The sequence below is a fragment of the Diabrotica virgifera genome, chromosome 7 (genome assembly GCF_917563875.1).
Source record: "Diabrotica virgifera virgifera chromosome 7, PGI_DIABVI_V3a".
Taxonomy (NCBI): domain Eukaryota; kingdom Metazoa; phylum Arthropoda; class Insecta; order Coleoptera; family Chrysomelidae; genus Diabrotica; species Diabrotica virgifera.
The window spans coordinates 225,199,320-225,212,417 of record NC_065449.1 but is presented as its reverse complement, the minus strand read 5'-3'; the positions used below and the strand labels follow the sequence as shown (position 1 = coordinate 225,212,417).

The following is a 13,098-nucleotide window of genomic DNA, read 5'->3' as shown; positions in this document are numbered from 1 at the left end:
CCTTGCATAAGTGTGCAAAAAGTACTTCATGCACAGTTTCATACAATATTTTATCTACGATAAACAAATAAAAAAACTGTAACTTTTCGATACTGGAATATACGGGGTGTCCCAAAAAGAATGGTCATAAATCACACCACAGATTCTGGGATCAAAAATAGGTTGATTGAACCTCACTTACCTATTTACAATATTGCACAAAAAAAAAGTTACAGCCCTTTGAAGTAACAAAATAAATCAATTTTTTTTCATATATCGAAAACTCTTAGATATTTTTTATTGAAAATGGACATGAGGCATCATTATGGCAGCAACATCTTAAAAAAAACTGAAGTGACATTTGTGCACCCCATAGAAAATTTATGGGGGTTTTGTTCCCTTAAACCCCCCAAACTTTTTTGTACGTTCCAATTAAATTATTATTGTAGCACCATTAGTTAAATAAAATGTTTTTAAAACTTTTTCGCCTCTTAATACTTTTTCGATAAGCCAGTGTTTATCGAGATATTTTGAATATTTGTCGAATCCACCACGTATTAGTATATGGTTAATTAAGTACGATTATAGGTTAATAATCTGAACGTATTTATAATTTACCCTTTTATGTATATTCTGAAAAAGAAGCCACATCTCGATTAAAGGTGACTTATCAAAAAAAAAAAAAGATTAAGAGGCAAACAGTTTTAAAAACACTGTTTTTAACTAATGGTACCACAATAATACTTTAATTGGAACGTACACAAACATTTGGGGGGTTTAAAGGAGCAAAATCCCCATAAATTTTTAATGTAAATATATTAAAAAAGAAGCCGCATCTCGATAAAAACTGACTTATCGAAAAAATACTAGGAAGAAAAAAAGTTTTAAAAACGTTACGTTTAACTAATGGTACCACAACAATGAATTAATTGGAGCGTACATAAAAGTTTGGTGGGAGGGGGGGGTTTAAGGGGACATATTAAAAAAAAATTGATTTTCATTTTGTAATTTCTTCAAAGGGCTGTAACTTTTTTTGTGAGCACATTTATACTAAAGTAAGTTAGGTTCAATCGAACTATTTTTGACCTCAAAATGTGTGGTATAATTAATGACAAATCTTTTCGGGACATTTCTCTTCTACAAATTTTAGAACTTTGACATTTAAAAATTCAAACTTATCTCAAACCAAAAAACTGTCAAAATTTTGTTGTAATTTATTGCTCACATGTCATCACCATGACAACGCGAATGTTAAGGATATTTGATTATATGAAAGTGTGCCAAAAAACAATGCGAAAAATTAAAACCCATTTAAAATACATTGTTACTTCACGCACACTTTAAACCCTTCAAGTACTACTGTCTACAATGAGAGTTTTCACAAACTAAAAACTTATACATATGAGATAGAGCAGATAATAGTTATTTATGAAACAGTTCGTGAAGTATGCTTTTTGCGAACGCACGCGATTTTTAGAGCACGAACGACAACGGAGCGAGTGCTATACATCGCGTAAGTTCGCAAAAAGTACTTCACGCACAGTTTCATACTATATTTTATCTACGATAAACAAATAAAAAAACTGTAACTCTTCGTCACTGGAATTCATTTCTATTCTACAATTTTTAGAACTTTGTCATTTAAAAATTCTAACTTCTTTCAAACCACAAAACTGTCAAAAGTTTGTTGTAATTTATTGCTCACCATATGTCATCACCATGACAACGCGAAAGTTAAGTATATTTGATTATATGAAAGTGTGCCAAAAAACAGTGCGAAAAAGTAAATCCCATTTAAAATACATTGTTACTTCACGCACACTTTGAATCCTTCACTCACTGCTATTTACAATGACAGTTTTCAAAAAGTAAAAACTTATACCTAATATGAGATAGAGTAGATAAATGATTTTTTATGCATATTAAACAATTTCAATAACAGCAATTGCTAATTGAAACCTTTTGTTTATATTTTGAAATATTAAGTTTTGTAATTTTATTGTACCCACCCCAAATATTAAGCTTTGTAATGGTAAGCAAAACATCGAAAACAGGGAATTTTTGACACTTAATTATTCATAATTGAAAAAGAAACCGAAATCAGAAAATGTATAATAGCCTGTTATGTATAACAACTAAAAAATTCAGATACCTGGATTTCTCACAGTCCCTAAAAGGGTCTTTTTTTTTGCATATTTCCCACTAAGCACTAAAGCACTAAAAGTAAGCACTAAAAACCCTTTATTCGTTTTTTTTTCAATACGTATTATTTATTCATTAATTCCATTATAAATAGGTGGTAAACTGTACTAACTGGGCTACTATTCTTAGATAACATTTTCCACAATTATGTTTTACAACCATTTTTATTATTATGTCCACATTCTTCTTAGCGGTAGGGTCATTTTGCGTTAAAACAAATAGTTTAGTGTCATGGCTACTTTCAAAATCGTTGTGGCCGACCTCTTGACCCCTCCTGCTCCAGGGTATGCGTGTTTGTGTTATACAAACTATGATTGCGAATAATTGCAGAGAGTTGTTAAAACAACTATAATATGCAGAAACAATCAGAATGGCATATTGTGTATTCAGTGTACATTGAATATTGACTGATCTAGGTAGGAAGTCACTGAATATTGTGTTTTTTGTTTCTAAAATTTTCACTAGTAATACCACTAGAGGTCAAATTATTTCCGGAAATTTTTTTGAGATCATGAATATTTTGAAAATATTTTCTAAAAATATTCATGATCAAAAAAAAAAAATTTCCGGATATTAATTTGACTTCGCGTGGTATTCGGTAAGAAAATTCCACACCAAATTTTCATTTGAAAATCCAAAGCTGCATGAACAGATTAATAGCGCGCCATAGCTTTGTCAGCAATTATTTAGGCTTTCAAATTCGTAATTTCTACTCATTGTAGTTGCATGGGAATACCATTTCAAGATAGAAAATAGTATATTCTTCAATTTTACATAAGTTTTGAGTAACTACAAGTGATAGAAAATGAATCAAAACTAAATTATGTAAACAAATAAAAACCAGTCTGTCAAAAATGTTCTATTATTGTAAACGTCAAAAAATTTCCACTATAATTCGCTGTTGGGTACCACACGAGCAAAAAATTTCCGATAAAATACCTCCGTTGCCATGGTGATCTGTCAAAATAACGTATTTTGATTGGTTCAAAATTACAGGTGTGGAATTTTCACTAGTAATACCACTAGAGGTCAAATTATTTCCGGAAATTTTTTTGAGATCATGAATATTTTGAAAATTTCCCGAGTCGCAGACGAGGGAAATTTTCTAAAAATATTCATGATCAAAAAAAAAAATTCCGGATATTAATTTGACTTCGCGTGGTATTCGGTAAGAAAATTCCACACCAAATTTGCATTTGAAAATCCAAAGCTGCATGAACAGATTAATAGCGCGCCATAGCTTTGTCAGCAATTATTTAGGCTTTCAAATTCGTAATTTCTACTCATTGTAGTTGCATGGGAATACCATTTCAAGATAGAAAATAGTATATTCTTCAATTTTACATAAGTTTTGAGTAACTACAAGTGATAGAAAATGAATCAAAACTAAATTATGTAAACAAATAAAAACCAGTCTGTCAAAAATGTTCTGTTATTGTAAACGTCAAAAAATTTCCACTATAATTCGCTGTTGGGTACCCCACGAGCAAAAAATTTCCGATAAAATACCTCCGTTGCCATGGTGATCTGTCAAAATAACGTATTTTGATTGGTTCAAAATTACAGGTGTGGAATTTTCAAGATAAACCTACGTGAATGTGTGTGATACTGAAACAAAATACGCGATGGACTACCCCAGCTAATTGAAATAATATTCGAAAATATTACCTCAATCATCCAAGATAGCCATCGTTACACCCTTAGCTTAGCTCAGTCACTCAGGTGTGTGGTCGTCTTGTCCTAATCTTAGAAATGAACTCTGAAAATTTAGAATGGAAACAAACAAAAGAGTTTTTGTAACTAATTATGTTTATTGTTCAATAAAGATATAATAAAAATATTACTTATAAAATTGCATTAACAAATTTATTCAAATTCTTGCCAAAAACTAACAATTCTGGATTATACGTATGGCTTTTGGTATTGATGGTAACTTCTTGATGTTGAATGGTACTGCTGTAGACTTCTTGTAGGCCTGGGCGGATGGTCGGCCTGGGTACCTGCAGCTGAAGATGTTGGGTGCTGTAGTCTATCCATGAAGTCCTGCCTTTGTAGTTCCATCACCGGTGATGAGGATGGCTTAAAGCTCCCGAAAGGAGAAAGGTTCATCTTCATCCCAAAAACTGTAACAGTAAAACACATATCAACGATAAAGAAGAAAAACCAAAATGTACTTTTGCCAAATAGTATTCAGAAACTAGTAGATGGCAACGGTAAATTAAATGGAATTTAGATGAGGAAAATAGTTAAAATTTTGATAACTAAACGTGCATACACCTAAATTAGAAAGAAATATTTAAAACTACAATATCAGAAAACATGGTTTGGCATTGGGGTTAGGTTAGATATACAGAAACATTAGAAAAAATGTTATAAAAAGCTAGGTATGCATGTAGAAATGTAATTAAATATGATACGTAATATTCTTACCCCAAGAGAGTTGATTGTTGAAATAGAAATGATTTCATTTTCAAATTACATGCCTTTTATAAGAAATAATTTTTCCTTTCCATTTTGTGTCTTCTGATAGGGATGAAGTGACACTTTCATGACAGTGCGACTTTTGAAATGACAACCAAGTACTAGTTCAGTACAGGCATGTTCCGTATTGAAAAACAGATACTTACAGAGTAACAATGTACGGAGTATGTTCAGTATGTTATATGTAATTCATTCAGTATGTAATAAAAGAGGATAATAAAAGAGGGTAATAAAAGAGGATAATAAAAGAGGATAACAAAAGAGAATAATAAAAGAGAATAATCAAAGAGGGCGCCAACGAATTTTTAACGAAGAGAACTGGTAAAACAAATAGAAGAAAATAGTTACTAATGAAATATTAAAGAAAATAAAGTAAAGTAATTATTTAAAAATAAAATATCAAAGATGTGACGTTTGTAACGTTACAATACGATTCTCCGAATCGTGTCCATGCCAATAGTAGCGGCCAAAATTCTGTTGTCCCATGTTCAATAGGTATACATACAAATAACACAATTCTACGCAAATTAAATATGGAAATCGGTACTCACCGGAGGGACCGCAGACATTCGGATACGATTAGCCTCTCTTTGCAGACAATGACGTCGACTTTGCTTAGTAACAAGACATTTACTCAACACACACACACTACAAATTACACTAAGTATCTGATTGAAAAAACCACTGTACCATGCTTATGGCCATTAGTTTTCGAGGCATTAAGCTAAGTAAAAAAAATTAGAAAAAATGACATTAAATCTCAAATTAGTTTTAATTTTTAGATATCTGTACATAAATACTCGTCAGTTATATAAACATTTTTTCACATTAAGATTTTTAGGTGTTGTAATGAAAGTTGATGTAAGCAAGCCACTGTAGGACTATTTTTCCAGTTTATCCACTGGTGTATATTGTTAATAGTTAATGATCTTGGTAAGCTTTTTTATTGTGACTTTGTTCATAATTTTCAAAAGTTCTGCGTGGGAGTCGTCTAGACCTGCGGCTTTTTCGTCGTTAATGCTGGGTATAGCAGCTTCTACTACCACTTTGTGAATAGGTGGTTCGGTATCATCCTTTTTTTATTTTGATACATAGTGGCATTCCTATTGTCTTCAAATTTTGTCAGTTCGTTCATGTTGTTTTATTTCTTCAGTATCATCTATTGGATTTTTTTGAATTTATAGAAACCGGTTTCTTTTTTGGTATTTCTGTGGAGGTCGAACGAATCATCTTTATGTTCTAATATCTAGATTTATTTATACTTTTGTTCCAAAATTTCTGTTTAAGCTTTTTCTTGTCTCTAACTAGATGCTTATATGCAGCGTAATCTTTCTCCTTCGATTCAGTGCATACAGGGTGACAATTTGAAGACTTTCTATTATTGTAATGTCTTCATTCCTGATTCCTGTAGATTTGTTAAATATTGGAAGGATACGTCAATTTTGATGTTAAGAAGGAGATATTCAGTGAACTTTTTGGTATTCAATAATTAACTTTCTCGGAACAGAAAATTTTACCCTTATGTTTATAAATAAGAAGAGGAGAGAGAAGGTAGGCATGTTGTCGAGTCGGCTAAAACCCACGACGGGTTGTAACGCTACGGAGTAAGTAAGTAAGTAAGAGAGAAGGTAGAGTACAAAATACTATATTTCTGTTTTAAATGTTCCAAATAGTTAACCATAAAACCTAATAATAGAATTTGCGTATCAATGATTTGTCCAGGGTCACTGTGAGAATATAAGCCGATATTTATTATAATAAAAGTTCAAAGAGTTTGGTGCGTTTGTGCTTGCGGAATGTCTTGATTACCTAACAACTCTAAAATGACCATAGACAATGACGTGTTTTCCTTTAGTTTTTCATGGTTAAATAATATTAATTTTTTATTTTTTGGTCAAATTGTGGTAAATTGTCACGTAAGAAACCTTCCTTTTTCAAATGCCGTACGATTTCTTTGTTTCAGATATCCTGAGATTAACTGTCCGCCATCATTTTTCGAGTCCTCGAGTTTTGCGCCCTCTACAATATTAGTGTGCGTGCATAAATGAAAAAAGATATACAGGGTGTAACAAAAATACAGGTCATAAATTAAATCAAATATTCTGGGACCAACAATAGTTCGATTGAACCTAACTTACCTTAGTCCAAATGAGCATACAAAAAAAGTTACAGCCCTTTGAATTTACAAGATAAAAATCGATTTTTTCCAATATATCCGAAAACTATTAGAGATTTTTTAATAAAAATGGACACGTAGCATTCTTATGACAGGAACATTTTAAGAATAAATTATAGTTAAATTTGTGCACCCCATAAAAATTTTATGGGGTTTTGTTCCTTTAACCCCCCCAAACTTTTTTGTACGTTCAAATTAAACTATTGTTGTTACGCCATTAGTTAAACAGGATATTTTTAAAACTTTTTGCCTCCTGGTTCTTTTTGGAAAAGCTAGTTTTTATCGAGATATTTTGAATATTTGTCAAATCCACCACATATTTGTATACTGTTACGTACGATTATAAAGACATGGTAATATGATTTTTTTTTATAAATTACAGTTTGAGGTATATTTTGAACTATATTAGAAAAGAAGCCACATCTCGATAAAAGGTGCCTCATCGGAAAAATACTAGGGGGCAAAAAAGTTTTAAAAACATCCTGTTTAACTAACAGTACCGCAATAATAGTTTAATTGGAACGTACACAAACATTTGGGGGGTTTAAAGGCACAGAACCCCCATAAAATTTTTATGTAAACATATTAAAAAAAATGCCGCATCTCGATTAAAACTGGTTTATCGAAAAAATATTAAGAGGAAAAAAAGTTTTAAAAACAATGTGTTTAACTAAGGGTCCCACAATAATAATTTTATTGGAACGTACAAAAAAGTTTGGGGGGGTTTAAGGGAACAAAACCCCCATAAATTTTTTATGGGGTGCACAAATTTAACTATAGTTTATTTTTAAAATGTTCCTGCCATAAAAATGCCATGTGTCTATTTTCATTAAAAAATCTCTAGTAGTTCTCGATATATCGCAAAAAATCAATTTTTATCGTGTAACTTCAAAGGGCTGTAACTTTTTTTGCGTGCATATTTGAACTAAGGTAAGTTAGGTTCAATCAAACTATTTTTGGTCCCAGAATATGTGATTTAATTTATGACCTGTATTTTTGTTACACCCTGTGTTTTTTGTACTCTCTAAGAGTTATATACTAATAATATGTAATAAGCTTTATGTTAATTTTAAATCAAGGTTCTGAAAAAAATTCTTGAAAAAAATGATTATTTGTAGTCTTCTAAATTGTACTGGTAGCTTAAATGAAACCATTAATCAAAGACACGCTGTACTAAATTATTTGTCTAATTAAAATATTCTTGTTTCAGCAATATGAGGACATCTGGAGTAAGCGGAAACAGCGCCATTGCATTATTGTTCCTCATAACAAGCTCTATAATTCTACAATCTGCTACAATAAGCGCACAACAACAGGCAAGGTAGTGGTACAATATCTTTTATATACAATTCAAAATAATTTTCTAGTTTAATTTACAGTAGTAGTTTTGGTTGCAAAAACCACCAACTCATCGAAAGAGAAAAAGTAGATAGTTTTTTTTATAATAATAGAGAATTTCTCTATAGAAGTGTCACAATCATAAATATTGATTGGAAAGTTGCAAAACATATTATAGTCTAGGCGCCAGAGGGGTCACCGTGTCCTTTTTAATTCTGATGGACAAACGTTTCCTAAGGATTTTTGGCTGCTGATTACGAATTTCGAGGGTGGATTTCGATCCAAGTGGTCAAAAAATTGTTGTAGAAAATTGTAAAAAAATTGCAGAGCCTATATAAGGCTCTGGCTCATAAACTAAAAGAGATACAAAAAACTGTTTCAAATAAAATTTGTTTCTTAATAAAAAGCGAAGAAAAAAACGTTTACTAAATGTAAATCCAATAATTCGAACTTAAGATATTGTAAAATTAGCGCACAATGCAAATTTCAAATTGCAAAATAAGTATTTTTATCAAAAGCTTTATCGATTGTAACTCGGCTTCTACGGATGCAAATGAGCAATAGAAGGTTTCATTTTAAAGCTTAATTAATAGGTTTCCAAACATAGTTTCTTCGATTATTTTGTCTTCATTTCTTTTAAAGTTATACCCGTTTAAATTTATAATTTTTGTTTAAAAAATTACATACATTACATTATAATTACATACATTGATTAATACATTAATTTGTTTATACGGATTTCAAGCAAATTTGAGCCATAAACATTTATACTTTAATTAACAATAATGATAGAAGAACTCAAAAGGAACAATTTGAGCTTATGAAAATGTTCGTTAGTTTATTTTTGGACAAGATATCTATATTTTAATGGCACTGTGAGGTGAAAGATCGGCTCACAGTCAAGTAAAATCGCGGTAATAACACTGATCAACAGCTCTCGTGTTACATTATTTTGCTCAGGAGGCCTTGCCTATTCTTAATAAATAGTAGCAGCTGATTTTTTAGTTTTATTTCTGAAAGATTAGTTTTTAATATTTTTTTTTCTCACTTAGTACAAAAAATAGAAGACAAAGTAAATAGAATGAAAGGTTATACTAGGTACAGTATGATGATTTAATATAATAATTATGTAAAATTTTATTAGGATCTTCAAAAATGAAAAATGAAGATAGCGTATATATACATAGAAATTATAATTTGCATGGAGAAGTTAGCACGTGAACCTTTACAGTGTGAGCATGAGCCGATCTTGCTCCTTATAGCGCGCCATTAAAATATCGATATCTTGGCCAAAAATAAACTTATGAATATTTTCTAAGCTCAAATTGTTCCTTTTGAGTTCTTCTATCATTATTGTTAATTAAAGTATAAATGTTTATGGCTCAAATTTGCTTGAAATCCGTATAAACAAATTAATGTACAATTTTATTAAGAAAATTATAACTTTAACAATTATAACTACAAACGTGTCTACCTTTAAAACAAATAAAGACAAAGTAATTTAACAAACTTTATTTGGAAGCCTGTTAATTAGGCTTTAAAATGATTCCTTCCACGGCTGATTTGCATGCGTAGAAGCTGAGGTACGATCGATAAAGATGCGAAAAATACTTATTTCGCAATTTTCAATTTGCATTGTGCACTAATATTCCAATATCTTGAGTAATAATTATTGGATTTGACGAAGTTGTTTTCAATCCTAATAGTAAATTGTTAATATTGAAAGTATTAAAAATATTACTAATCGATTTTTAAAAATCTTTAAAAATATTTTAGTAATATTTTTAATATTTTCAATATTAATAAATTACTATTAGGATTGAAAACTACCTCGTCTTTCAATGCCAGATGGCGCTAGCCACCTACTATCATCACTTCAGTTGCAATGGGTGGGAAAACCTCTCGATACGAATCAGTTAAAATATGGAGAACAGTGCCTACGTTCCTTCCGATGAAGGCTCCAATAAGAGCCGAAAATCGCGATTCAAGGGACTGGACTGCACTCCGTATTCTAATTGAAAAGTAAGATTGTTTTGCCTTCGCATTGCAACTGAATAAAAATGGTATACATTTTTATTTTATTGGATTTGAGTTCAGTAAACGATTTTTTCTTCGCTTTTTATTAGGGGACAAATTTTATTTGAAACATTTTTTTGCATCTGTTTTAGTTTTACATATTTTTTATATTTTTTAGAGCCAGAGCCTTATAAACAATTAAATTGTTTATAACAATTTTTCGCCCACTTGGATCGAAATCCACCCTCTAAATTCGTAATCAGCAGCCAAAAATCCATAAGAAACCGTTGAGTTTGTCCATCAGAATTGAAAAGGACACGGTGACTTCTATTTGGCGCCTAGACTATTAGTCGGAGAGATAGAAGCGGATTTTGTGCGTGATAAGTAATATGGAAAAACTATACGAGGATATGTTGAATTAGTTGTGTACATGACTTTCACCAACGGCCGGAAACCAGAGTTGTGGCCGAGGGTAGTTATAGGGGGTCAAAGTCGCGGATTTTATTATTTTTTTTATGACGCTTATGACGCTCATGATCGATATAATGCACCAAAATTTGGGAATAAGTAGGTCATGACGTAACTAAGTAAAATCTCTAGGGGCGGAACGCTGCGTGGCCGACAAAGAGGTGGGGGTAGGGGTGAATATAAAAAATATAAAGGGTTTTTTGCGACGTTCGCGATTGAGATAGTGGACCAAAATTTGGGAATAAGTAGATCATGACACTACTAAGTAAAATCCCCAGAACCGGAAACCAGAGTTGGGGATGAGGGTAGTTATAATGGGTCAAAGTCGCCGTTTTTATTATTTTTTTTGTGACGCTCATAATCGAGAGAGTGCACCAAAATTTGGAAATAAGTAGGTCACGACGTAACTAAGTAAAATATCCAGGGGTGGCACTCTGCGTGGCCGACAAAGGTGTGGGGCAGGGGTGAAAACAAAAAATATAAGGGTTTTTTTTGCGACTTTCGTGATTGACAGAGTGCACCAAAATTTGGGAATAAGTAGACCATGACATAACTAAGTAAAATCCTCTGAGCCGGAAACCAGAGTTGGGCACGAGGGTAGTTATAAGGGGTCAAAATCGCCGTTTTTATTAATTTTTTTGGGACGCTCATGATTGAGATAGTGCACCAAAATTTGGAAATAAGTAGGCTATGAGGTAACTAAGTACAATCTCCAGGGATGGAACGCTGCGTGACCGATAAAGGGGTGGGGGTAGGTGTGAATATAAAAAATATATGTGGTTTTTTGCGACGTGCTAGATTGATATAGTGCACCAAAATTTGGGAATAAGTAGACTATGACTTAGCTAAGTAAAATCCCCAGAGCTGGAAACCAGAGTTGGGGATGAGGGTAGTTTTAAGGGGTCAAAGTCACAGTGTGTATTATTTTTTTTGTGACCCGGCACAACATTTGTCCCCCACGCAGCGTTACGCCCCTGGAGATTTTACTTAGTAATGTCATGATCTACTTATTCCCAAATTTTGGTGCACTCTCTCAATCACGAACGTCGCAAAAAACTCCTTACATTTTTTTATATTCACCCCTGCCCCACCCCTTTGTCGACCACGCAGAGTGCTACTCCTAGAGATTTTACTTAGTTACGTCATGACCTACTTATTCCCAAATTTTGGCGCGCTATCTCGATCATGAGCGTCACAAAAAAAATAATAAAATCCGCGACTTTGACCCCTTATAACTACCCTCGGCCCCAACTCTGGTTTCCGGCTGTTGGTGAAAGTCATGTACACAACTAATTCAACATATCCCCGTATAGTTTTTCCATATTACTAATCACGCACAAAATCCGCTCCCAGCCTATTTAATACAAATAAAACCAAATTAACAAAAAGTCAAACACTGTCCATGATAAATTCGTATGGTTAGCTATGTAAACAGATGCATTATGTTGTATGAAAAATTATTCCAAATATTTATATAAAACAACATATTATAATCGAAACTTATATGTATGTGAGTATACATAACCACGTACGACTTTGTGTTTCGTTATTACTGGAGGTTGGCGATGACTTCTACAAATTTTCTCTATTCTCTGTTTTTCTTATTAAAGTTTGGAGGTTTAGTCTTGTCCACTCCTTGATGTTACGCAGCCAGGTTGTTCGTCGTCTATCAGGGCTACGATTTCGTTCTATTCTGTCGTCTATTTCATCCCCTATTCCCAGTTGATTTTCACGAACGATTTTTTGAACTTTTCCTTTTTTTAACTTTGGGCCGGATAGCTCAGGTCGTACGATGTCTGACTTCTACGCAGGTTGGCCGAGGATTGAATCCCAGAGCCGGCGAGACAATCTAGACATTTTTAAAAATCTCTGTAGGCCTCAGGTCTATTTAGCCTAAATAAAAATGAGTACCTTGTATAAAACCAGGGGTAATAATAGGCGGTTGGCCCCGTTACCTTCGTTGTATACCGTGGGACCTAGAGATATCAGACTACTCTGCTATACTCCCAAGGCTACGTTAGCGAGAGACGGGAGACTATTATTATATTTTTTGAACTTTGCTTTTTTCCTTTATTCCACTGATATCTCCCATTATTATTTTCATATTGTCATTTTAACATAATATTTTTATATAAATAATAATATTATTATACTTACTTACTTAGTCCTAAGCCTTTCTACCTTTAGGTGTAAGGATGAATATTATTATAATATATCTAATATCTAACAGAACTATTCTATATTGTTCAATCTCAGTATAAGATTTATCGGTTTTTGGAGCATCGACTTGATGTAAACTATTGAGGTTGATTGAGTTTTCTTGAGGTCGTAGAAGTAGCATACGATATGAAATAAATGATAGATAACATTTGTAACGCTTTTTCTATAGCTTCGCTTATTATGATTCTGATACCATTTCATTGCTGTTTTTTGTTATT

The 13,098-nt window shown here is 32.4% G+C and overlaps 1 protein-coding gene across 2 annotated transcripts in view; it reads left to right on the top strand.

Moving 5' to 3' along the window:
* Positions 1-13,098, top strand: part of LOC114348778 (uncharacterized) — an 882,222-nt gene that overhangs the window by 846,667 nt on the left and 22,457 nt on the right. Inside the window, exon 4 of one of the 2 annotated variants that reach the window (XM_028299269.2) lies at positions 8,049-8,159. In XM_028299269.2, coding sequence (XP_028155070.2) covers positions 8,053-8,159 — 107 coding nt within the window. In that variant the 5' untranslated portion in view covers positions 8,049-8,052. Of the gene's footprint in view, positions 1-8,048; positions 8,163-13,098 lie in introns of both variants that reach the window. The other variant, XM_050657193.1, reaches the window with a different exon arrangement.